The 27167-nt window shown below is 38.5% G+C and overlaps 2 protein-coding genes across 11 annotated transcripts in view; one reads left to right on the top strand and one right to left on the bottom strand.

Moving 5' to 3' along the window:
* The window catches only part of LOC124412801 (protein sprint), a 69650-nt gene extending 63701 nt beyond the window's left edge, over positions 1–5949 (bottom strand). For all 4 annotated transcript variants that reach the window (XM_046892920.1, XM_046892922.1, XM_046892921.1 and 1 more), the window contains exon 1: positions 5744–5949. In XM_046892920.1, the coding sequence (XP_046748876.1) occupies positions 5744–5824 (81 nt within the window). In that variant the 5' untranslated portion in view covers positions 5825–5949. The remainder of the gene's footprint in view (positions 1–5743) is intronic.
* On the top strand, positions 26–24631 carry LOC124412802 (general odorant-binding protein 72-like). Of its 7 annotated transcripts, none has more exons than XM_046892933.1 (7): positions 26–49; positions 22644–22756; positions 23067–23145; positions 23267–23355; positions 23956–24067; positions 24188–24255; positions 24390–24631. In XM_046892933.1, the coding sequence occupies exons 2-7, from the start codon at positions 22694–22696 to the stop codon at positions 24405–24407; spliced, it is 429 nt and encodes a 142-aa protein (XP_046748889.1). In that variant the 5' UTR covers positions 26–49; positions 22644–22693; the 3' UTR covers positions 24408–24631. The 7 variants fall into 7 exon arrangements, with proteins under 7 accessions (XP_046748889.1, XP_046748884.1, XP_046748888.1 ...); XM_046892928.1 differs by lacking the exon at positions 26–49 and adding an exon at positions 11030–11069; XM_046892932.1 differs by lacking the exon at positions 26–49 and adding an exon at positions 11033–11063.
* Positions 24632–27167: the final 2536 nt, after the last annotated feature.

Genomic DNA, 27167 nt, shown 5'->3' with positions numbered 1-27167 from the left:
TTTGGTCCAAGAGAGAAATAGCGACAGAGAGAGAGAGAGAGAGAGAGAGAAGAAGTTACCGAGAGAGAACTTCATAACCGCGCCCGGCCACGCACACCAACTATAAGCACACTCGAATTAAAATGGTTCACTGAAACTCATTCTCTCGAATAAAATAGATTAGGTCCAATAAACGCGTGTATGCATTCATTCACTCATTGGCCTGCCTGCCAGTATACTTCATTCCACGCAAGCAGCGACGAACCTCAAGTCTGGCGACTCCTCTCTCTCTCTCTCTCTCTCTCTCTCTCTCTCCCTCTCTTCCTCTCTCCCTCTATTTCTCATCTGCCTGACGAGCTATTACACGAATAATCACACCACCTTGATTCACCGTCTATTCGCAGCACAAGACTGTATAAAAATTTCCAGAACACAACTTCGGTTCGAAACCGTCAGCAGTTGCTTTCCTTGAAGACAATTTTCAATGTATCGCTCCAAGACACTTCTGTAACAGTGTCACTTTGTAGTGCGTGTAACGCTTTAAACTCACTGCCAGATGTGTGTGTGTGTGTGTGTGTGTGTGTGCACGCACTTTTAGGACCCGAGAGCTAAGATCTGTTTTCCATCCGACTATTACGCATCGTGCAAGCTGCTGCAGCCTATAAGCAATGAACTTCTTTCAACGTCGAGATGGGCGATCGTTTTTAAGATTCGGCAAAAAAAATTTGTATTTAAGGGGGGCGTTCGGTATCGCTCGAATCTAAGCTGTAATTGAATGGATAGTTTTTTCAAGGTATTATCTCAAGCACCAAATTCACTTACTATTCACGCACCGATTTCCACTAGAATTTCGAAATTTTTGCGAAATTGACCGCGTTGAAAAAATCTAACCTCGACCTACTTCTGGGATCAAAAATATTATACATATACTATTAATTTTTACACCGTAATTACGGCCACATTTACTGCGCCCTGTTTGTACCGCCGCCACGCCGTATGGGCATTATATAAAGTTTCAACGTCCGGTTAGCGACATGTGGCTCCCACAAAAGACGGTTCCGTACTGACCAAACTACGTGTACGGAACGACAAAACTACACCGCTCTCGTCGAAACTTTTCTCCATAAATCGGTTACTCAACGTTACTTGTGGTACACCTATGTATGTAATATATTTATAAGTACGCAGTTAGAGCCATAATATCTATTAGCGCGTGTTACTTTGTTCAGATCCATTTTTGCAGTCCCCCTTTTTCCTCCTTTGTTCAGAATCGCAATTCCGTTGAAATAGAAAAAAAACTTTTCTCTTCATTCGTCATTCAAATTCTCCTCTCTTCTTTGGAATGAAACTTTATTTTTTTTTTTGTTTTTCTATATTGAACGAAGAGAGAATAATAATTGCAATTTTTTTTTCTTCAACAATTTCGACTCTGTTCAGCTGTCACAACGCAGAAACCGAACACTAGCTGTTCAAGTGAGATACCTGCATGCAGCAGACTGCTGCAGGGAGCGTGTAAAAATGCAGCTGATAAGCGAGCCGTGTGTGACTGCAGATAAACGGAGGTGCATTCGGGGTGTTTGACCGTGCGGATCGCGGCCGATGATATTATCTATGTCGAGTCAGTAGAATAGAAGCGTGTTTATTTTTTAACTAAAGGGTTTTGGATCGATCGTCGAATGAGTTAGGTACATTATCCCGCAATGATCGCGTGGGAATCTAATCCGATAAAATAACGGCGAACATATCCGATAAAGTATTAGACACGACGTGACACGATTCGAGAAAATTGAATACGATACCCGATGATGATAAACGGTCAGTCAGTGATAACTACTAATATGCGTCGCATAGATTGTACAGTTGGAGATTGTACCGTATAACCACGTGGTCGTTAGCTGCGCTTATTTGTATAATATGTACTTGTTGGTAAGGATTCACGGCGATTGTAGAAATAAGAGGACAAGATACGGGTAATTCCAGATTAAAAAACACTCGCGAGATCGCCGTTCGCGTAAAACAAGTCGCTCGGTCTCAAGCAATTTTGTGACCAATGTGTTACTCCGAGAATCGATATTACCTAGCTCCCCGTACATACAACATTGCTATAGCAACACTCGATCAAAACATCGGCAAATAAGAATATAAATATATACAGTGTGAATTGCTAACGACAGAATGGTTCGTCGTCTGCTATAGTTTATTGGACATGCACCAGAATCTGAGAGCAGTTGTTTGTCAGGGTGATCAACCGTCACAAACGTAGCCTCAAAAATTTTTACAGTTGTCGCTGGAAGTTGTGCTCAACACCGACGAATGTCGAAATTTTTTAGGTTACGTACACCGCGGCGACTTGTCGTATAAATTTATGACGGTTGGTCACCCTGGCAGATAACTGCTCTCGGCCCGTAGCGCATGCGCATTAAACTATAGCATACGACGGACCATTCTGTTGTTAGCAATCCACACTGTATATATAAGGAGGACTTTAAAGTCCTCGCGAAGTTGCAAGATCAATTCAAGTTCCGCCAATAGGGGAGGATGTGGCGAAGTGGGAGCCTAAAATTATTTAAATAACAAGGGATAAGATTAATCACTTGAACTTTTTGTTAAATATGAATTATTCGAAAATCATAATTACTCCAAGTATTTTATTCTGATTTTATAGGCATTATTTTCTTAAGGGGCCCACTTTGCCCCACTCTCCCCTAACCCAATTGAGAAATCCGTCAAGAATTTCAGCGCACAGAAAACATTATAATTTATATGTATATTAAAGAAAAATATCACATCCACCAAATGTTTTTGATAGTTTTCGACAAAATATCTACTCGAAACCGAACGAATGTTGGGAATCGGACGTAAAGGAAGCGCCCATGAAGCGCCTGCGAGTCCGGCAACCGGATAATCGCGTAAACAAGGCAGCGTTCAGTCTCTTGGGGGCCATTCGACGACGTGACTCTCGATTCTGACGGGCTGATTCAGCTGCTGGTACCGCTGCCGCGGGATAATTTGAAATCGTAGTCTCTCGTAGATTTTGCACTGACTTTTAGCACCAAAAGGGTCGGTGGTTTACCGCCATGACGGGTAACGCGTTGGGAAATAATTTAGCACCGTTTTAAGTTGATTGGACCAAGAATTTATGTTCGCTTGGTAAAAAGAGGAAGGAAAGAAGGAAGGAAGGAAGAGAGAAAAAAAGAAACGCGTGATATACCTGTATACATGCATGTAGAGGAAAGAGCAAAGAGGAAGAGAAGGAACGAGGAAAGATAGAGGGGAAAAAATCCCCCGAGCCGCTCCGCGCGAGATGTGCTCGCCCCTAACTTTCTAAAGGAGGGTAGTTTAACTTTTGAGAGATATATCTGCAGCCCGTCTTAGGTAGGTACCCACCCAAAAATCCTGGCGTGGCCGCCGCTTTGCGGTAAAATATATACGCCCAGCGAAGAATTTCAGGGAATTTTCTTCGTCTTTATTCTTCTCAATTTTTTTCACCGTTTCTCCATTTAAATTTCTCGAAATCGTATTTTTTCTTTCATCTCGGCATTATTCCGCGATTTAATATGTTTAAATCTTCAATAAATTACTGTATAACACTGTAATTATTTACACTTATAAACTTTTGCCATTTTAATACTTTAACTGTTTTTACCGAGGTTCGAAGGGAGATTCGCTGCGAGCAGGAGTAAATGCGAAAAGGGCGAGGTATGCAAATTGAATTTGAAACTTGAAAATCACCCCTCCTTCTGACCGCCCTTCTCGAATGGCTATCGATCACCGTTGTAGGCGACATAATTAATTGAAAATTCAAAAAAAAAAAACAGAAGAAAACAAAAAAAAAAACAAAAAAAAACAACTTTGTCAAAGTGAATAATGCGTCAAGGCCTCAAAATAACTGCATACGGTTAACACGTATGTCTCGTATTCCTTTTGTAACGGTGTATTTTGAGTTTTTTTTCTTCTCCTGGAGTTTGTCTACCGTGGAAAATGCAAGTGAAAAGAAAAAACTTAAAATACTACTATTGACATGAGAACTAGGGAGATAAAACAAAAGGAAAAAACATAAAGAGAAATAAGTTGATTGATTACCACGCGAATAAGGCGAATGAACGAATCAAAACGAGACTATGCAATTCTTATGAAACAGAGAAGAGAAAATCATAACCACATATATAATCTATGCACAGAACGAGATGATAGAAGAGGTTGTAGCATTAATCAAATTTTGAAAATTGTTCTCTGCCGTTGGAGCGTGACGTGACCGGAAATGAGAAGGATCCTTCGAATGCATTAATTTTTCATGAAATATGATTTTGCCCCCCCCCCCCCCCCCCCCCCCCCTCTCTCTCTCTTTCTCTCCCAGTCGGCATTTACATTAGCAGTCAAGACCACTCGCGAAATATACCCTAAAATGGCAGAGCCCTGCAGCTGCTGTAGATATACGTATACATATACGTATACACACACACACACACATAATACTGTAGGTATATCACGTATACATAGATATTATTATACCCTAATCTATGTATATATAGTGTGTACACAGATGTGGAAAAGTCATCGGTCACGTTCAGGACGAGCCGGTCGTGCAGGGGGAGTTGAAAATGGAAAATGTCACCTTATCCCTCTTAAAACATCCCGTCGTCTCTGACAAGAGACGGAGGAGGAGGAGGAGGATGTCAGATACGGTAGAGATGCCACGCAGTGAATCCCAAAAGAACCGTGCAGATAACTTCCAAGGTATTAATTATACATATTTCTATATATATAACACACGATATATGGTACATCCTGCACGTTTATAACCTATCACCGTTTCCCCGCAGCGAAACGCGAAACAAACTGTAAAAGCGCATTGCCACAGAGAACAATTTTCCTGAACAGTTATAGAAACACCGAGAGAACGACGTCGTATCTACTAGTTACAGAATATTGCGAAAAAGTATGTACGAAATAACAAGAGATTTTATATATGTATGTACAATATACCGGGTGTAGAGAGCGGTGTTGCGATCCTCTGTACACTAGCAATAAAACAATTTAAACCCTGTCGCTGTGTTCGTTTGCAATGTGTTTGCGTCACACGAGCCTGCACAACTGCACCTTTAATATTATTGCACCCTCAACGTGTATGTACGAATATTGTATGTATATTATCTAGATGCGGGACGAGAGTGAGAAGAAAAAAAAGAAACACGAAAGTAAAAAGAAATGGAAAAAAACCATCCTCGACACTCCGGGAAAGAAACAAACTGCAATAAAACTAGGGAGGAAAAGAGCAGACAAAGTGCGGCAACGCTATATGCTATAAGAATAAGACAATATATAACACGAACACAACTATATCTATGTACGTATAATATACATATACATATACATATATGTTTATCTGAGGGGTGAAAAAGTTTTAAAATTACTTGAAGCGTAAGAAATAATAATAATAACAATAATGTTAAATAAAAGCTATTTCACTTCTTCTGAATATAATATTATATGTATACCATATCAACCTGCAGCGATTTCTTTCATCTCGTATTTTATATTATACTCTTTGCAGATTTAAAAGTAACAAATCATCTAACGAATGTTATCTGATACGTTATTTAAATAGAATCGTACTATTCCGTCAAGATAATTAGATATACTTTGACAATCGACCGCGCGTGAATCCGCGAGGGCGATTGAGTCCTCTTAATCTCATTCTAACCTCTTTATGAGCGGATCAAATGGAGCGAGATGATTGGTATCGATTTGTCTATTCACTCACCACCAAATAGCTCGAAGCGTTGCTCCCCGTCGACTCCCTTTTTCTCTGCGAAGAATAATCCCTCTGTAGTAGAGACGTCATCGTTCGTACGTGTGTATAACGTACATGTGTTCAGGAAGACACGCGAGGCGAAGAGAAGAATTTCGTATGACGAAAAACGCGATAAAGTGAGAGAGAAAAAGAGAAATTTGAATGAAAATATCATCTGATTTTAAATATCACAATTTCTGTTTTGTATTTGTTACTTTGTGTTTTTTTTTTTTTCATATATTCTCGCGATCTAAACCGTGATTATGATCGAATTCAACGTATCCTACGATCTCACTCTCATCGTTACTCGCATCATCTCCTTCTTATTCCTCTTCGTTAGTTTCTCACTATATCGAATCCCCGTATCTTCAAGCTGTTTCTACAACAGTGATTTCGTGACAGGAATACGTCGATCGGCTGCCCGTATCGTCGATTATCTGTAAGTACATACGAAAACAATGGTCATCAATTATTTTCCACCGAAACAATGATAATAATCGTATATTTTCCATCAAAAGAACGGTCATCAATGATTTTCCACAGCCGCAGTAAGTATAAATCGAGCGCGTGCAAATGCGTCAGACTGTTTCGAAGCGATATAACACCGTATGTTTTATCTCGTGTTTAAACTACTTCGAGACACCGAGTCTCGCACTACGCGTCATATAATATACAACAAAAAGATACGAAGTTCGAGTCGTCGAAGTTGAAGGCTTACTTACAGCCTTTCGCCGTGTTGCACATTAACAAAGCACGACAAAGAGCCGAGTTTTCCACAGGCATGCATGCATGTATGTACACACCCACGCGTATACGCCGCGTATTGATTGCAAGTACGAGCTAATGCGTTAATCTGTCGGGGACAGCTGTGTTTTGGGGAAAACGCGATAAGCAGAGTGTAGCCTGCGGCCTGGTAAAGAAGGCATATAGTCTATACCTAGGTATACACCATACATTTATACATATATATGTATACCTATGTATATAAAAGAGCTTATCGATGTCATGGCGGAACAATGGAAGTTTAATATTCACAGTCGACTTGTCATTTATTATTTTGCTATCGCGGCACGCGCCGTTCGAGAAAGAAAGGAATCGGGTATTCCTATAAGTGTATCATATGCATGCAGTCTAAACTCTATGATTCAGCCACCCATTGCATCGCGTGGAGCGCAAAGAACGACCTTTGAAAAACATCGAATTTTAGATAATTCTACGATAAACGTGTGGAATAATCCAAGATAATTATTTGGGTCGTCTGATTATAGGCAGGAATTTTTATCATAATATACCTAGTTACGTAATTTTTTTTTCTATTTTTAATATTACAGTTCTTCGTGAACTGCTTCTTGTATCGAGGAGTTGTATAATTTCATAGCAAATAGATGAATTTTAATGTATGATGTAAAAATTTTCCTTTCCCACAGCAAGTGTATCACACTTTTGTCATATCTTGTGAGCTTAATGCTTCCCTGAATTAACACCAAAGTCTGGTAAGGATGAATGAGGTTTTTGTTACACCTTGTTCACATACAGATATTGGACGATGTGGCCACGTTCCCTTGTAATGATAAATTTTTACGAAAAAACTATTAAACTATTAAATTAATTGAATATTCTAATCCCTTATTCGACTGAAAAAAATTTGTATTATACTGATACGTGTTGTGAAAACGTGGTTAAACGGTGATTTTCGTTTCATTGTTTCGTTGCGTCGTCAGCGCGACTATCTTGAATTTCGTTTGATCACGAAGCCGAAGTTAGTAACGTTACTGAAAAACGAAACGTCAGGGAAAAACTTCATTATTGTTTAATTTTAGAATGACATTCATTGAGTTCGTTTTTTCAAAATATGAATTTGTTTTGTTTATTGTGCTCAACTCAATTTCCAAAAATCCTGAAGATGTGAAGTAAAGATTTTCCCTAAACACGCATCGTTACAGTAACGTCACTAACTTCAACCTCACGTTTGATCGGCGTGTAAACGTAACACGTCCGTGACCAGTGCAGAGAAGGTAAGGTTCAGCGGCGTGGGAATCAAGGATATTTGAAGATTGAATTCTTCCCATGACGTACAAAAACGAATATTACGAATAAACAAAGCCTCGAGGCGAACGGCGGATGGAATAGGATATAGAATGGAGGTATACAACAATCCAGAAGGTGTCTCACAATCAAATACCTGGATCGAAGGAGTAGTAATAATATACCGAGAAACACACGGCGTTAAACATCGGATACGAATGGACCAGGCAGCCGTTACGGCGTAACGGAGAGGAAGAATTTCAAGTCATGAATTTATTTCGCAACACAGCGAGACCAGCGAAACGGAACTATAACGCAAATGGAAAACAACGTCTTTTTGCATTTTTTTTCTGTGTGGGTTTTTCTTTCTTTTTCTTTTCTTTAACGCCGATCAACCGTGACCCAAACTCGTAGAGCACGCGTCACGAAATTATAGCGAACCTTACAGGTTACGTTGAAATGTACGAAGCTTCTAGCTTATACGCAACTCCACTCACTCTCATTCGCTATCCTTCTCTCTCTCTCTTTTCCTCTCGTGACTCGAAAGACAAACAGGAAGTTACGTACCGTTATCGTCTTCTCCTTAGTTAACTATAATACGAACCGAGAACAACGAGCTGCACCGGTTTCCTCCCGCGGAATTCATAATTTCGAAATTGAAAGATCGCACGCTTTGTACATTATATATATATATATATATATATACATATTTCACTTTTCAAATCTACACGGTGTAATTAATCGATCTATTTCCTTTGTATACCTATATATATAAAGGCAATTGCACCTAAATGTATATACCTTATACCAATCCATTCGGTTTTCATCGGAAGTTATAAATTTTTGCCAAAAGATTAAATTCAATGAATGTACGAAGCGACAGGGGATGTAAACCTCCCTCGGCCGTCTGCAAGCCTGGATTTATGACTTTGTGCGGCTCATCGAAAATTCATATAATACGCGAAGCCTATACGTAGAATTCCCAAAATACGTACATAATATGGATGTGCATATATTATATACATATACATATAGATATAGAACGACACGCCTCGCGCTAATCGGATAATTAGTATTCAGCAGGGCTTCAACGAAGGGAGATGAGAGGAACAATATTCCTCTCGTTCACAACTCCGCAGATCGGTAACTCTGTACCTACCTACATAGGTAGATGTAGGGGCGTACCTATATCGCATGCATGGCATAGCGATGACAGGGAAGTTCAGCTCTCGAGTTACACAACAAATTTACGTTAGACTCGATTAAAATCAAACCCGGTCGTTGCACGTGTTCCGCGGTTGACTACTTAATTACAAGATGACGTCATTGTAGCGCGATTCGTCTCACCACCGCGATGACAGTCGCGTTTAATCGTGACAAGCTGCGGAGATCTTTCGATATACGACTCAAGACAGATTCGCGAATCTAGGTATGTATATAATCTATGCAACGATTACACGCTAGAACGGAAATTGACGTGAGAAAAACAGGGATTGTCAAAAGATTTGAAAAGCAATTATATCGACTAAGCAATTCTACTACCGCAGTCCATAAGTTAACGTCAAGATAAGCGCGCAAACTCTGTTCGATTATCGCGAGGCAATAAAACGCTCGACTTAAAGAAAATTCAAACAATCTTATACATATTATACACACACACACACGCACTCACACACACGGAGTGCGAGTTTATCTATCATCTCGCGACTTTGCCGCGGGGTTGAATTTCTCGTTGATTTTTCGTTGTTATATACGTATGTGCACGTGGAGCTGTACGTTAGAGCCACACACAATTAAGATAACAACTAATTTATCTCCTTTCCACTTTGGCGCTTTTCTAGGCGTCGTGTACCACCATACAGACTTTCTCTTATTTTCCCCTATAAATAGATAATCGCGAATCCGTGTAACTGAGATAAAAAAAAGCAACGTTCCAATTCCCTTCCTCCTAAAGGCTTACCTACATATATACATTTTTTTCGATCGAATCGACTATAACTCTTTTCTTGTCTTTTCTTTTTTTTTTATCCCTTTCTAATTAACCGCGAGTATACTTTCATTCAGGCGAAGAAATGAAGAGACGACTTGTTTCGATATTTCCACCTGTGGTGTTTTTTTTTTCTTCTCTTTATTTTTTGATTTTTTTTCTTCAATTCTTTCAGTATAGAAATATACTCGTACTGAGTTTTAATTCATTCGGTATTCACATCGCGTGTTTTCACCACCGGCGGTTATCACGAAAGAATAAAAGATATAGAAGTAGAGAATACGGAATATATACATATACATGATACAGAAAAGAATTATTATTCCTCAAGGCAAAACGATCCCGTCGGAATTGCCGTTGTAAGCTGCACCAGCAGGATGCAAAAGTATGCATGTATGTATTTATGTACATTATCGTAGCTGGTCGGATAGATAATGAACGACTTCCGGCCGAGCGAGTATTTAAAATTAACAGCTGCGTGACAGCGAATTATCTCAATTTCTTCCCGTAATAAATCGCCGACGTTCCCGAATTAAGCTCGGATATGTTCGAACATATGCGAGACGCCCGCAGCAGCTAAAAGCGTGATCGAGGAATCGAGGAATCGAGGAATCGAGGAATCGATGAGCAATGAGGTCCTCCTCCTCCGCTATTCTCTCTCGCATTGCAATAAGCGAGGGTAATTTTTTTTCTCTCTCTCTTTTACGCCCTTAAAGACGCGTATTTGTGGGAAAAAAGTGGGGCGAAAAAGCGCGCACGGATCAAATGTCCACAACGTGAAAAGAAAGTCCGCGGAAAAATGGGAAAAGAAATCTCAGACTTTCTTTCTGCGACTCTCGACTCGACAGCAGCAGCAGCAGCAGCAGCCAGTAGAGCGAGTCGTTGTCATAATTTTATCTTGTCACTTCCGAAAATTGTACGTTTCTTCGGCAAAAATTATTATACCAATTTGCTATTTTCACGCTTCTTGTGTGCCGCAGGACGGGTGTGGTAGCGAAAATATTTCCACGCTAGCATCAACCGGAAAATGAAGTGCCCTCTTCTCTCTTTTCGCGCGGAAATAAAATCCCGGAAATACCCTCGTATGTGCTTGCGTTTATATACACACCGTATGTAGGTATACATATACGTATGAGCTTGAGGCCAGAATGAGATCATAAGCTCGTTGTCCTCTCTAACGAAGTCCAACGTCTTTCTGTACGACTCTTGCAAATTCCCCAATTACATCGTTGTTATATACAATCCTCAAGATGGAGAGAGAGAGAGAGAGAGAGAGAGAGAGAGAAAGATAGAGATTTCGTTATGCAACGTAAATGACGTCAATGTATTTTTTTACTTTTTTATTTTTCAGAGTTAAACGAGCAAAAGCAGCAGAGAATAATTCGCCACACGGATCGACTTAATATCAGTAATTATATATATATATATACTTATAAATTACTTGATATTCCGCAATTTCAGTTTTTTACTGCTCGAATATCCGTTTAGTGAAAAAGCGTTTTTACAACCGCATCAGATTCGTGGCTAATGCAAAAACGCTGATTCATTATAGTACATATATATGTGAGATACGCAAGTGTGTATACCTACATGTAGAAAGTGTTGGGTATAATTTATTGTGAGTAAGAAAATTCGAGTAAATGCAGCATCAAATTGACGGGTAGTAACAACTATTCTGAGGCAGCGCTCGCATTTGCGTGTATGTGTGTGTGTGTGTGTGTGTGTGTTTACATTCTTCTTTTTCTAGAAACCACATAAATTAGCATACGAATTTTCCGGCGAGCGTGTTAGAAAATTTTCGAGATGGCAGAGGGCCCCCCGCCGACTTGCGAAGGGTCGAGCGAATTAGCATCCGGGAAACTTCAGACCTTTTCATTTGCATATTACTCAAGCATCGAGGATGTACCAACGCAATTACGGGTCCATGCAGTGTGTGAGTCACGTGCAGCGTGTTGAAATTTCAGAGAGAGAGAGAAAGAGAGAGAATTGCAGATTCTTTTTTCACGAAATTTCTCTACACGTAGTACATACATTAAAAATACATAAGATTTTGTGCATATAATTTTGAATATTTTCCGTGAAGCAACGGCGAGTAGGTACCAGCGAAATGGTGCCGATGATGAGAATTTCTGCGATATCAACGGTACGAAAATAGAAATGCGTAAACCTGCATGCACGAGAAATTATAAGACGGTCGACAAGCTCGACGGGAGAAGAAAAGAGAAAAGAAGAGAAGAGAAGAGAAGAGAGAAGAAGAACCATTGAACCGGAGCTAAATTGACTTAAACTCGTAGAAAATTGAGACCCGCATCCTTCCCTTATATTCATCCATCCCACAACCATGCATCCTTACACCGCAGCATCTTCAAGGGGCCTCTATTGCTCTTCGCTTCGCTCACTTCTTCGCTGTCCTCTACTGGCGTCTTTACTGCTTGGAAAGATTGCTACGCGATGCTTTTCAGGTGCTTTTTGGCTTTGGTTAGGATAGGTTAGAGCGACTGGCTTCGAGTAAATCACCCGTTCGGCCCCCGCTTTTCTCATCTAGTATTCATCATAGATAAAAGACGCTTCAGAGCTTTTATATGTTAGCAAAAGAATAAAGTTGCTGCATCAACCCATATTATGTATTGTAGAAACAGTCTTGGTTCTGACTTTAAACTATAATGTAACCACGCATTGCTATTCAAGCATTTTTCCCATCTATTAATTTCAGTCGTTAACGCCTTTATCGTTAAAGTATATACTAATTGATCCTCAGCAATTGGTCATATCTTCCAAGACAACGATATGATAATTGGTTCAATTCTGTCTAACCGTGATTAATTTAATGGTAAAAAGAATTCTTTTCTTTGAATTTCTCTTGGTTCAAATGAAAAAGCATCGAATCCGCGTGGGTTTGAGAGCTATTGTAAAAGTTTGGAAGTCGATTAAACTGCAGGGCAAAGTTTAAAGTACAGGTAAGAACTTGAAGGGTCTTACGATCAAGACTCTGGCCTCGTTAAACCGCAGCCTCAAATCCTGCAATATTATATTATCCATATATACATATATATATATATATATAGAGTCAGACAAAACTTTTAAATTGGGTTCCATCGTTCAACATATGTACGATTTGAAAATCTCTCAGCATCGATTCGGCAGATCGCAGGATAAGAAGATCGAGTAGAAGAATAAAAATTTTCTCGAGTGTTGGAAGTTATGCTTCGAGGCCAATTGATCACGACGCATTTCGGCAGTTATCCCAGTAATTTTTTTCATCTCTCCATCTCACCGCTCAGACATTCGTACCAGCATCGACCCACCAGAATATATTAACGAGTATGTCTCCCGAGTAGGTATATAGGAAGTGATTGAAACGTCAAACGAAATGAAACGAGGCGGAAAGAAAGCACACAGCCTTGCTGATCGTTCAAGATTCATCGGGAGAAAAATATAACCCGCATACCTTGATGCGCGTAAAATAGAAAAAGATTAAGTGCCGAAGCCGGGTCTCCCTTTCATCTTCAGCAGCTGAATCAAACGCGAGATAAATCGATAATCGCGATTAGTACAGGTACACAGTCTGATCAGTGTAACGTGTACAGTGTACGGATACTTTTGTCGTCTCTGTAAGCTTTGCGCTTGCTTTGATACAACGTGTATATGTTAGTTTTTTTTTACATGGACCTCTTTTTTTTATTAGCTCGTTACGATAAATCGGCGGCTCTGACTCAAGCTGAATTATATATATATGCGCATGTATTCTTGCGACGCTCACGCGTCGGTGCCCACATTTTTCAAATACCCATCAGGAATTCCTCCAACGCATCACTGCAGGAATATCGCGTACATCGCCTTCGGAGAAACGAACTTATACTCGTAGAAACAGATTTTTACCTTTGCCAAAATTCTGCATTGTACATTCATTCGGGTTTTTTTGATAAAACAAGAAAAAACGGAAAGGCAAAAACACTCATCTAGGTAATTAATTCGCGCAAAATATTCGCATGTGTGGGAATTTTTTTTTAAACTTTAAACAACCACCGCAAGACTGAAACTCTTTTAAAAATTTCATAAACTAAAGGATAATAATTTTCTCATTCGCAGGTATAAAAAATTAACATTATAACCAGAATATTATTCACTGAATGAATCTGCGATTTTTTTATTGATATATTATATATATAAATTATTCCAGGAATCAACCGTTAAACTGAAGAATGCAGAAACGATACGAGGACTGCAAAATTAAGGAAACGTCATTGACTCATCGCATTCGTAATTTAATTTTTTCGGTTATAGAATGGATCGGTGAGTGTACAACTAGAATGTGACTATTTGGATCGATCGCTGCAGTGCAAAGCCAAGTATTTGGACCTTCTCTGCAAAAATGGAACATGAAAAAACGAGTTAATCTTTTTCGCGAGAGAGCAGCAGGCGGAATTCCTGTTTCCCGTACGTTTCTGATCTGCTCTCGTCGAACGATTCTGTGCGGTACTTTTTCCTCAAGATAAAATCGTCACCGATATAATATTATTCATTGTTTAAATATGCACTCACACGATCCCATTCCGTATATCCTGCCGATGTACTATACGCATATATAAAGTGTGGTGCAAAAAAAACATTTTTTTTTACCGTGGATAAAAGAAGTTAATTAATCTGGTAACACAAATTTTCGTAAAAGAAGAGACCCGTAGCTCGATGCAAAATAAAAATACAAACCGGAAGGTGTCGAATAACCAAGAACGGTGTAACCACTCAAATTCCTATAAGGGTCAGATCCTGGATCACAATAATGCGAGACGAGGTTAAACTCCTGCGACAAAAAGATATTCGAATGTACAAGACTTGGGTTCTCTTTCGATGAACTCCTTACTTCGGTGAATATACGTCGAGGATTCATCTGTGCTCATACCTCGAATTCCTAAGCGACTAGATCGAGCAAAATCGTAGATACCTATGTATATACATATTAGTGTCTGTAAAATTTTGGACTGTCGGTGCGGAAGGACTTTCAGAAACGAATATCTTGTGAACAGAATTTCCGCCTTACACGCGGCACGTCAGCGGCACAATCTCGTTAATGAAATTCAGATTGAATTTTTCCCACGTATGTATGTGTATAATTACTCCGTACAAGCATATACATACCTATATAAAAACTAACCGGAAGATATTACAGAAGAATCCCTGGAAGAGGTCCGTTGACTATACTTTTGTACAAAGTTAGACTAGTTCTTACAGGTTTCCTTAGAGCATTGTGTCTTTCGGTGTTACTGAATAAGCAAACACAATCGCTAGGATGGAACACGTGTAAAGAAGAAGACGAAGGAGAAGAAAAACGTTGCATTCCTCACACCGCAAGATGATCGAGGATAAACGAGACGTCGCAGTTCAGCCTGCACATGCAACCTTGTACAATGCGCACGTTAAACAGTCTTGTGTCATTGCCTCGATCGACACGACGTGATGATTGGATTAAATTCGAGATTAACTTACGACATAAAACTTGGTGATATTTTATACAAGATACATGACACGCGGTTCTATCTATACGCATATATATGTATATCCAGCTTCCTGGACATGCCAAAGTGACGTGTTCCTCTAGTCACAGTTTATCTTTTTGCTTTTCGACTTTTTTTCTCGGTGCGTCATGGACACGAGAAGAAATCATCAAGAATGGATAGTATACCATAATCTTGCGCTCGGATACCAATAATCCATACCAAGATTATCCGTATGCCCAAAAATTGTTCTTAATTCAATAGAAACTGTCGATGAGTCGATCAGATTTATACGTGGATAAGATATCTGCGTAATACACTTCCAAGAATGACAGTAATGACTATAGTTTGGAGAAAAAAGTTTCAGTGTTAAAAACTTAAATCTGTCCTGTATATACATTATACATGTGCAATAATTTTGCAATAATCCTAATCCCATATGCCTGGCTGAATAACTTTCTCTTCACGCACGAGTAAACGTTGAAAAAAGAAGAAAAATAAATGGATACATATATTACTTTAAAAGAAGAAATAAAAGTAATTATATAATACTAATTCCTTCAACCTGGAAAACGCGAGTTGTTTTTTTAAATGACTAACTTGTGCGTAGAAGCAAACGTTAAATTTTTTCATCGCGAACAGGATATAACCTGCTAACACGTCTCTCTGGCTCGATTTGTATTCAAAGGTGAGAATTTGCCCGGCATCGCAGAAGTTACGGACCGGCATCAGGCGTTGAGCGATTAAACATTTATAGCTCGTACGCAAACATGAAACAAGTATGAAGCACAGAGTGTCGTTGACGACAAGTGCAGCTTACCCATAGCACGCGGTGTTCCCAAGCAAGCTGACAACAAGCAGCAAGCCAGCCAACTGCTGGGAGGGGTTGAAAGTTGGCATCCAAAATTCAAGTCCCTCTACTCCCAACACTGTCGCACAAGATAAATCCCAAAAAGCCACTATACGATGACAGATTCGCACACAAACAAACTCACTCACTTGAAAACCAAACCATCGCGTCACTACACGGCTAAAGTTACGACTCGTTTGTACTCCGCGCGGGGCAAACTTCAACTGACAAAGTGTCTGCGTTTAATAGCCATATACTTCGTCGAGAGACACGTGAATCAGCAGACGATCAGATTGGCACCAAGTTCAGAGTGAAAACAGCGGGCAGATATTCCGAAGTATCGAGGAAGGCGGCGCGACGCGGTCGCCAACTAAATTCAAACTAAAGTGTAGCTAACAGGAGTTGCTAGTAGGTACTACTACTACTACTACTACTACTACTACTACTACACTACCGGAGGAGCAGAGGAGGCAATCCTCCATCGGTGTGACGATGCGTATGTACACGAAAGCCTCTCTTCTTTTCCCGTCTCTTTTCTTCTCATGGTCCGAAGTTAACCGGAACTTTAGCGTATATACTAAACTCTCGGCGGTTATCGTGTAACCGTCGCGTCTGCCGCGTTTCGTCTTCTTTGGTAGTTGCTGTTGCCGGCGCTGATGCTGTCTGATAGTACAGTGATTCACCCTAGTAAAATATACAATCTGTAACGCACCCTGCCCAAAGCTTGAGGGAAAAAAAGGAGAGAAAAGAATCAACGAAAGGAAGAAGGAAAAAAAAACATACTGACAAATAGAAAAAATTAAAAAACCTAACAAGTCGTAAAAACCGTTTATTAAAATATACAATATATCTGCGTCGGGGTTAAAAAAAAAATAGAGGGAGGCAAAAAATTAATTGCGGTTACGCGTTGAAAATAAACGTCGTTCGAATGATCCTTGTTTTTTTTTCTTTCTTTCTTTCTTTTTTTTTGGAGGTGGGGGGGGGGGGGGATCAAGCATTTTTTCTTCACTTTCACACTATATGCGCGATTCGTTACATGTTTGCCAGATTGTTTAACTTGCTTAAAATTGATATTTTAATCTTTTTTAGCGGTGTTTTTTTTTTCCTCCAATGAATATAATATATAACAATCAAGGAGTCGACTATGATACCTACACAACCTGTATCTAATGTTTATCGAATTGCCGCAGAAGTGGAGAATGAGACGTACGTATTAAATTATATATGTGTACGCATGCGGCGTGTGTCTAACATACCTCGTGTTTGAACTGCGTGAAAACGATGAAAGATTTACCTAACGATGGTGTTAGAATTAGGGAGCATCTAAGGGATCGGTAGGGACGCTGAACGACGAGGCCCGCAGCCGATACTTAAGAAATGGAATTTATAGAAGATCTTTTTTCACCCTCTTTAGACTTTCTTGTCAGCCGAACGGCTGGATTGAATATACGCGTAGGTATCTAGGTACATGTAACTCATGCTTGACTTTAGATTTACAGACTAGAAAGACAGACTTTTGCAGCTGATTTCCTATGATCTTGCCGATAGAAGGAGACAAAGAAAGAGAAAAAGAGAGAGAGAGAAAGATGAAAAGGAACGAGACCTAGCGTCGAGTATAAGTATACAAAGTGTCGACTCTTGAGGACGAAGCTATCCGCCGGGGCTGGAGAGTTAAGTGGTGAAAAATAAATTTCTTTTGGAGGATGTTTGATTACGCGAGGAATTTCTTCGTAGTCATTCATTACGCGGACGGCTTTTTTTTTCTTCTTTCTTTTTTTAAATTTCTTCAACCACAAAACGTGAATTTTTTTTTTTTTTTTTTTTTAGCAATTACAAAATATTTTACTGTACATGCATACATGTATTTTTGTCTTTCTCAAAGATTATCTGCGGATGATTGTTCGAGAGTCAAATTTCCTTCGTTAAAAGACGAAAAAAATTAGGATTTACCAGTTCCACGGCAAAAGGATGGGTGAAGTGACAGCGAAACAGAAAACAGAAACCCCAGAAATGTTCACTTTTTTCACTCGTAAACATTTCGGGCTAAAAATATAATCGAATTGTACAAGTATACATATATGTATATATACGTGTATTGGAGAAACGCTGCCCGCGGCTGAAACCAGTTTCCTGTACAAAAGTAGGCTAAAAATTTTTTAATGAAAAAACCGCAACGCGACCAACGTTGAGTTGAAAAAAAATTTTCATGCTCTTATATATATAATGTTTAAAACCGAATAAAAATAATTAGAATAAAATTAAGTTAAGAGGAATTTTCGTAACGAGAATAGCAAATTTATATTCAACCTTTGCGATTCCATTTGAAACAATTTAAACAAGAAAAAAATTCAGCCCACCGTGAAATATAAAAATTCACTGTTGACCCGAGTTGTATTAAAAAAATTTCATTACCATATCTGTGTGATATCGCTCGTGTATTTTTACATCAACATTGTTGTTATATAATCAAATTCCGTTACCGTATTATACAATAAAACGAACCCGATTACGTGATATTAAATAAAATAACGTCGTATAAGTAAACAGGAATCGATCCAACGGTCGCATAAAACACCACGATAAATACGTATTAGATCCGCATCCCTTTGAAGCATTCGCGTCATCCCCGCGTCCATAAACCAGGGCCGCAACAGCTTTAATAGAGTTTTGGGGCACGAACCAAGGCGAGCTTTAAATAAAACCTGATTAACATCTGAAAGGGGCCGCTTGTTAATTCGTAATTGGGTACTCGTTTCCGGGTAAAAGTAGGTACAGTACTTTAGGTATAGGTGCTGCAATGGGAGCCAGGTCACCTCTTCTCCTTCGGTCCGGCGGCAGGGACGACGGCCCTTCAGAGCCGGACTAAAAGGGGCAAATTAATCGTAATTGTTCTTACTCAACCCCATTCCATGCTTCAGACGAAACATTTCTACCTCAAACAGGGCAAAAACCAGTCTCACCCTGCAGAAGGAAGTTACTGCTCTACGTGATTTTCACAATAATAATAATAATGATAATGACGATTACGATTACAATGACAATAACGATAATAATGAAAATGACAGAAATAATAATAATAATAATATCCGACCGTGGATACCTACTTCGTCTATATAATGGTCAATTAATTATTTGAAGAATAAAGTGGATAGTTAATCGGTCAATAATCGCGTGGATAATTAAACGGACCGATGTCTATTATATTTTGCTTCTACGATAATACACATTGTTAATTAGAATATAGTGTAATAATTAATGAAAGCGTGTAACGCGGCTGCATTGTATGTACAGGCATATTTTATTCAAAGGTTACAATGTTCTCATGCTTCGCGGTGGCGCAGTGCTACCCGCTCACCGTAATAGTCACAATTGTTTGTACATTACGCCGAGTATAAGATACATGTATTTATACGTATGTCATGCATATTGTCTGCAATGCATAGCGGAGAATTGTCGAGCAAAGGAACCGGTTAATATAGGTAGGAAAGTGTCTGCGTTATTCGCGCATCACGAAGCAGATGTTAAAATCCGCCGACTTGTATTTTGTTGTACTTAAATTAGATTATATTCTTTCTACAAAACATCTAACGTAGATAGATTTCTCAGCTTAAGGTCGTCAGTGAGCAGAAAAAAAAAAAAAAAAAAAATTCAATACATGTATATAATATATTCTGCAATCATTTTAATGTACAAAGTTGATAAACTTGTGATTAGGCAATAAATACATACGTGAATGACGATTTTTGGGTGAAACGATGGCTTAAAAAATAACAGTTAAGCAGGATAAAAGGGTAAAACAATGAGAGAAAATCCGTAGTAAAATAATGTGCGGAAAAATAGGGGGGGGGGGGGGGGGGGGACAAAAATTACGTTTGATTTGTCTGTGAATCATGATATGCGAGCGGGTGTCGCATTCACCCGAATACATTACATCATATACGTACGGAGAGGAATTTCGATGGGTTCGAGCCGAAACGGCAAGTAGGTACGATAATAAATACAGCAGGGCGTCCCGAAGCAGCGGCAGCAGTGGGGGGAAAAATTAATCGCCGAGGAAAAAATGCAATTATCGACATTTCGCAAAAGTGCTCCTTGAACTAATGGAAGAGCTCGGAAGAAGAAGGAAAAGAAAAATAAGAAGAAGAAAAGAGAAGGATAAGGAGAAAAAGGAGTGGGAGAAGAAGATCTCGGGAACCGAGAAAGCTGAACGAACACGAGATAGGAAGACAAGGGGTTCCGGCCAGATGCTCCTCCAGAGGGTGCTCCTCCCCCCTCCTCCACCTCCTCCCCCTCCTCGCCCCAGCCGTCCAACCTCCTTCGCCGTCTCGACTCACTCCTCATCTCCTCATCTCCTTCGGGATGTATCTCCGTCTCTCTTCCCTCCCACCCCCTCCCCAAGATACAAGGGTTTGACATTAGCACGGAGTGGCGGTTGTGCTCAGGACGATGCTGCTGCTGCTGCTGCTGCTGCTACTGCGAAGGAGGAGGAGGAGGAGGAGACAAGGAAAAGACGAAACAAAGGAACAAAGCAATAAAGTACAACTAAGGTCGAGTCCTAATCAATAACATTTATTTCCAGAACTCAGTCCGTATACGTCTGTCCATATTATAGTACGAAGCGACCGCGCGGAAGATCGTAAATTTCAATGTTTTCTTATTTTATCATCAGAACAGCGCGGCGACAAGAATCATTTTCATTTCATTTCTTAATTTTGTGAAATCAATTTATCGATAGCCTTATATACATGCATATAGAACCAGGTTGTTCGATTTCTTGCGTCTAACAGCGCGGTGAGTTGGAAGAAGCAAAAAAGAAAAAAAAAAAGAAAAGAAAAAGAAAAAAAAAAACTAAAAATGAAGATTAAGAAGAAAAGAAATATATATTAAAAATTGGAAAAAAGAGTTGGATAAATCGGAGCAGGGATTAGTTTGGTACGATTGGCAATTAAGACTAGTGATTCCGGGGAGCTTTCAACTTCGGCTGTCCCTCCTCTCCCTCCTCCAAGCACTATATATATACTACAGTTACCAATTTCACCGGCTCTCCGTACAACAAAAAAAGGTTCAATTCCGAACCGTCTCGCATCCCTTTTATGGTTAACAATCCTGTTTTCCCGCACAAAGTTACGGGAATTACTTTGGTTTTCGGCCAATATATATCTATATATATATATATATATATGTATATATAGACGTATACGTATAGGTATAAAGCAGTTTGGACTGGCGACAAGGGCGAAAACTTTGAACAGTGAAATCAACCGAAAGTGCCAAAGGGGTTGGTGTGCGTTAGTGGATGTGAAATGACAGTTGAGGTCCAAAGAGCACGTTCAAAATTATCCAGGGGTATTCGCTCCCCGTTTATCAACCCTCTCTCTTTCTCTCCTTCCCCTCTCCCGCCTCGTATTCTCGAAGTATGTCCCTCCGTCTGCGGAACCATTCTACTATACTTGTGCAGCACTGAGATAAATTCAGAGAATTGCGTCGCCCACCCTTTCATATTAAAAATGAAAAAATGTCTCGCGCGAAAGGCACTGAAACGGTCTGAAACGGCTCTGCAACATGATTGATGCTTAAATACAATATTGTATAAGCGGTTTACATAATATTAGACTTGACTAAAATTGAATAGAATATTATTGGAGATTTTCGAACGTATGTAGGATTGTAATGCGATTAAATTCAACCGTGCGAAATTCCAATATTTTAAAAATGAAACAATCGTCAACAACTCATCGATGACGGAATATCAAAAGCATGTATAAAAAATTGAGAAACATTTGATGTCTATGATATGTAATTTTATTATTCATACAATTCCGAGTAGGTCAATAAAGGTTTATTCATGCATACTCCTCTCCCCTCACTCCACCTACAGAATGCAGATACATACCCACCCCTACCACCATACCTTATGGTTATACAGCAACAACATACGTGGGTGTATTGTTACAGGTTCGCCAGAAAACGTGCAATTGAATTACTTAATGCAAACGTGCCCGGAATTTCAATTTTCTATGTGTACGTTATTTGCTGTCGTCGAATAGGCATTGTATCAAACGATGGTAAACATAAATTAACTTTTCTTCAGCTAGATGTAATGTCACTGATTCTCATCTCATTGTAATACCTTAGACGATTGCGTAAGCGGCGTTTTTCTCTTCCTGCATCGTTAATTGGGTGTTGGAATTGAAATTATACATGTCAAACTACCTGGTTCACCTGAAATCCTCCACTAACGTACAATTTAAAAGGTTCCATTGGCAGTCGCAAAGCTATAAAACGGGGCAGTCTCGTTCCTTCGCATGTACTTAAAACGTACATTTTCCACAGTGAGTCTCAAGCCTCGCGCTCGCTCTTATTGCATAGTTCTTTGAAAAATTCAGACTCGCGTATAAGAATCTCCAACGTCGCTTAAATCGCAACGACGTACATACGGAGCAAAGCGTAATATTTGACGCAGAGAGAAAAAGAAAGAAGAGAAGAAGAAGGAGAAGAGAAAAAAGCAAACGAGAAGAACAAATATACCGTGTTTTAGGCACGAAGCACAAAGTACAAAGTGAAATATGAAAGCTTTTGTTCTTCTACTGACGCTAGCCCTCGCGTCTCACTTCGTCGACGTCGAAAGTGTAGGTAGAGAATGCAGTAAAGCCTTGCATCGTACATCAATATATTATAATATCAACAGAAATGACAAAAAACGAAAAAAAAAGAAATCGAAAATTATTAAAATGGTGGAAAAAAAATTCAACCAAGCGTATCACGAGATTTTTAATAGAGTGATAAAAATTATTGCGGTATGGATAAAATAATTACACTCATGACACGAGATACGTAACTAAAAGATAATACAGGGGGAGGAGGATAAAATAAAGCTTGTGACAACTCGTCACCGCGTGATCATTCTTTAATTATTAATGAATTGTTTATTGTTTTAAGCGGATGACCGTGACACAGATTAAAAATGCTTTGAAAGGGGTGAGGAAAGCGTGCATCGGTAAATCAGGAGTTAGCACAGGTGACACCTTATACTTTTCACGTAATTCTAATCAATGTGCGATGCTAATTGCAACGATCATCGCTATCTGAGTATCACTGATGCGGCGTCATAGCCGAGATAATTCGTTTTTATTTTTCAGATCTCATCGACGGAACTCATCAGGGCGTCTTTGCCGAGGATAGAGAATTGATGTGCTATTTGTTGTGTTGTATGGGCATGATGAAGACGGTGAGACACGTTCGTTAATTTATCACAAACACTTACGAATATATAAAAATGGAGTCTTTTGAATAATTAGCCGTTAATTGACTGTGAAAAGATTTATTTTGCCACGTGTCAAAATTGTTGAAAAAAATCGATAGCCCTGCAAAACTTTGTAAATACACAGCACGCAACCACTAGTGAAATAACCACGAAGGGTTAATGGTTATCAATTTTGAACGGGACTAAAATTTTTTCGTTAATTAGTCGCTAATAATCAGTTGTAATTTTAATTCACTTAGAGCCTAAATTTTTGGAAAAACTTGAAAACAGCCACACGAATAATTTATAACTGCTAAGAGTTGATCGTAGGGAATCGTGGAAAGAACTAAAATTTGCGGTTAATTAGTCGTTAGTGAGCCATGGAATTTTGAAATTTCTGGGGATCTGAATGTTCAAAAAAATTCTTATTCTTCGAGATCGAGAATTCACTTATTAACTCATTTTCGGTTGAAAATTTTTTGCAGTAATTTCAAGCTTCGAGCTTCGTTGAAATGAAAAAAAAAAAAAAAAACGTACCCATGCCCCTACTATTATAATCATTATTCAAAATTTACTATCACCCAGATGAAAAATGGTAAATATAGCATCGCCGCCGCTGAAGCCCAAGCGGACGCCCTCCTCCCGCTGGAACTGGTCGACCGAGCAAAACTCGTGAGCAACGAATGCTCGGCGGAAAGTACGTGCACATATACATAATATAACCGATTCGGTATCTCGTGCATTTTAAAGATCGCAATAAATTTTATTTATTCGTTTATTTATTTGTTCATTTATTTATTCTTCTTCAACCACCCAGTGACGAGTGATGACGACTGCGAGGCGGCATGGCAATTCGCTAAATGTGGTTTCGCAAAGGACAAAGAGGTTTGTGACTTTTTTTGTTTTTTCTATTTCCATTTCTTTTGCATTTATATTAAACGGTAGATTATACATAAAATTTATTTACACAGACAATCGTGTTCGACGATCGCCCACTATATGCTTTATTCTGTTTTCAGGTATACTTTTTCCCGTGATGTGCCAACGATTGCATCGATACGACGCCGACCGATCGAAGAGCATGGGCATCGATGTAATTGTAAGGCTCTGTAATTATTTTTCAAGACGATGAAATGACGCGCTGTGGAACACACGGTATATTATACGTCATGATTGTGCATTATACACGTATAAGTTGTTTTATAACTCACCTTTATACCCACAAGTAATGAGATTGTGAATAACTAATTTTAAATTATAAGTAATACACTGTGTTATACTGTGTAACGAATAGGTGTAAAGAAATTCTCCTCCAAGCGTAGCCAATTAAAGTAAATATATGATAAGAATAAATTGTTTTTTGACTAATCGATTCACAAAATCTGATCAATTTCGAAAAACAATACTCAAATAATGACTTGTGATTTTTGTACATTTGAAATACAATCAAATAATGTACAAAAAAGTAAACGAAAAACATTCATTCCACTCCAAATTCGATCCTTATTATATCAATAATAATGATTCTGTTCTTATAACAAACGTCATACATTGCGTGATGCCTAGAGTTAGTGAATCGCAATCACCCGCTGGCTATATATATATATTTTTTTCCAATTCTATTTCTTCGTATTAATGACGATCGGGGTGCGAATACAAGATTATCGAGATAGGTCAGAATAGGTCTATTGCTTCTTCTTGCACGGTGGTTACGAAATAGATTCGCTATCTGTTCATAGGAGCCTTCAAGTAGGTATTGTAATACGATATAGATATCACAAAATATGGCTGGTAATATAAAATCATCGCGAGAGTAGCGGTGTAATTTTTGTTAGATACAGATTATCTGTAGTATCTAGCCTATAAATATACACATGTATACATATATAATGTATATTAGAGTGTTTAAAAAAATTCGACTATTGATTTTTTTCAAAGAACATTGAAATATCGTCAGAGTATCCTCAAACAAAGATTCTGTTAAAATTTAAGCTCTCAATATTATTATTTAATGGTCGCGATTCTCAATTTTATATTTCCATTTAAATAAGATGGTGAAATTTTTTTTTAACTTTGGAATTTCATTACTCGTAAATGAATCACTGTACAATAATAAGCAGATAGATTTTTGTAGGAAATTGAACGTTCTATAACCACCAAGGTCTGAATGAACTGTTAAACTGTTAAAACTGTTAAAAATATATATGTATATTATAAATCTATAATTATTTTCAAAATAAAACAACTAGATGATGAGAAAAGTTTTTTAAACATTATTTCTCCTACCGTTATTAAATATGAAAAAATTTATGCCACACTAAATGTGGCCGTGAAACAGGCCGTCGTGCTACGTATACGAGTACCGGAAGTTGAATGAAAAGATCTAGAATTGAAGCAAATTGTCGACGTCGAGCGGCCGCGACAAAGGAAAGAAGGCGCCGTGAGAACTTGGGAACAAAGTTGAGATAAAACGCGGAATGAATCTCAAGCCTCATTAACTGGAAAGTGCAAAAATCGTGGACGGGCTCGTATATATTAGATTGCCTGGCAATGTGTAGAAAAAACTTAATGAGCTCATACGGTATGCGCATTGTTTACGTGTTACACGTAAATAATTATAAAGCGATTAAGAGCATTTTTTTTTCCTAAAAAATATTGAAAGTTGATTCGAAACGAATTATACTCTTTTGATAATGCCGAAAATACTAATATTGGACTCTGCTATGATTACTGACGTATAATTGGTATAATATAGGTACTCGGAAAAATTCAGGATTTTTATAACACTATGGTTCGTTTATTAGATAACATTTTCATACAAATATAGTTTATAGATTTAACCGCGTTTCGAATCGGCGCAAAATGATCGTTATTTAATACATGGAATTAATTTTAAAGATTACTTCAGAATTAGGTAAATCATTTTATTGTTATTTTCATCTTCGAAGACGTCACAAGTATAATCCCCTAATTTTTCCGTCGACGTCACTGTCAACCTCGTATTCGCGGGGGCAATTAACTTGCTGAATTGATGTGTCAATTTTGGTTTATGAAATAATTATAAATCACCGGCTCAATTAATGAGAATTAACTGAGAAATAACTGGATTATGGAAAATTAAGTCATATTGATTTGAATCAGTTTTAATTCGTGCCAGAATTATCAGTTCACAGAGTAAAAATAATTAAATTGAAAAAGGAAGAAAAAAAAAATCATTAAATTTAGCAATTTTTTGAAACTCACTCACTTGACTTAGAGTGCGTTACATGAATTAATTCAAATTAATTCAACACAAGAAATTATTACGTCACTCAGATCTCGAGTTACTTCTACTTTGCTCGGGAGAATTATATATTTAATATATTTAACAATTACAAATTTCTCATCAATCAAATGCTTTCGTTACTCTCGACGATTTCGAGAGTCACCAGACAAACTCACTTGAGAATCGACAGAAAAACTAAAGAAATACACAACGTGTGTACACAGTATTACAGAAACATTCTTATTAAAGATTAAGAGAAAAACAAACAAATTAAGAAAGAATTCATTTTTCTTCACCATTCGAGACCCGCCAGATATGCGTAATTTTATCCACCATTTGGATGATCGCAGGTGTATATTATGCATGATCCTGTATGACACGTAGCAATTATAATTGCAACAGGATAGCAGGTTTCATGATTTCGCCATCGCGTTTAAATTGAGAGGCATATTTATTTTATTATTACTCGCAATTGTGACCGACCAACGATTATGGGCAAATAATTATTAGGCGTAAAATTAATGTCAATGCT

The sequence above is a fragment of the Diprion similis genome, chromosome 12 (assembly GCF_021155765.1).
Source record: "Diprion similis isolate iyDipSimi1 chromosome 12, iyDipSimi1.1, whole genome shotgun sequence".
Taxonomy (NCBI): domain Eukaryota; kingdom Metazoa; phylum Arthropoda; class Insecta; order Hymenoptera; family Diprionidae; genus Diprion; species Diprion similis.
This window is presented reverse-complemented; position numbering and strand designations above follow the sequence as displayed.

Bases quoted from the DNA above. Each gene is read 5' to 3' on its own strand.
- LOC124412802 (XM_046892933.1), top strand. From the start codon at position 22,694: ATGAAAGCTTTTGTTCTTCTACTGACGCTAGCCCTCGCGTCTCACTTC. The intron at 23,146-23,266 runs GTGACACCTTAT...TTTATTTTTCAG, and splicing joins TAAATCAGGAGTTAGCACAG to ATCTCATCGACGGAACTCAT. The intron at 23,356-23,955 runs GTGAGACACGTT...ACTATCACCCAG, and splicing joins GTATGGGCATGATGAAGACG to ATGAAAAATGGTAAATATAG.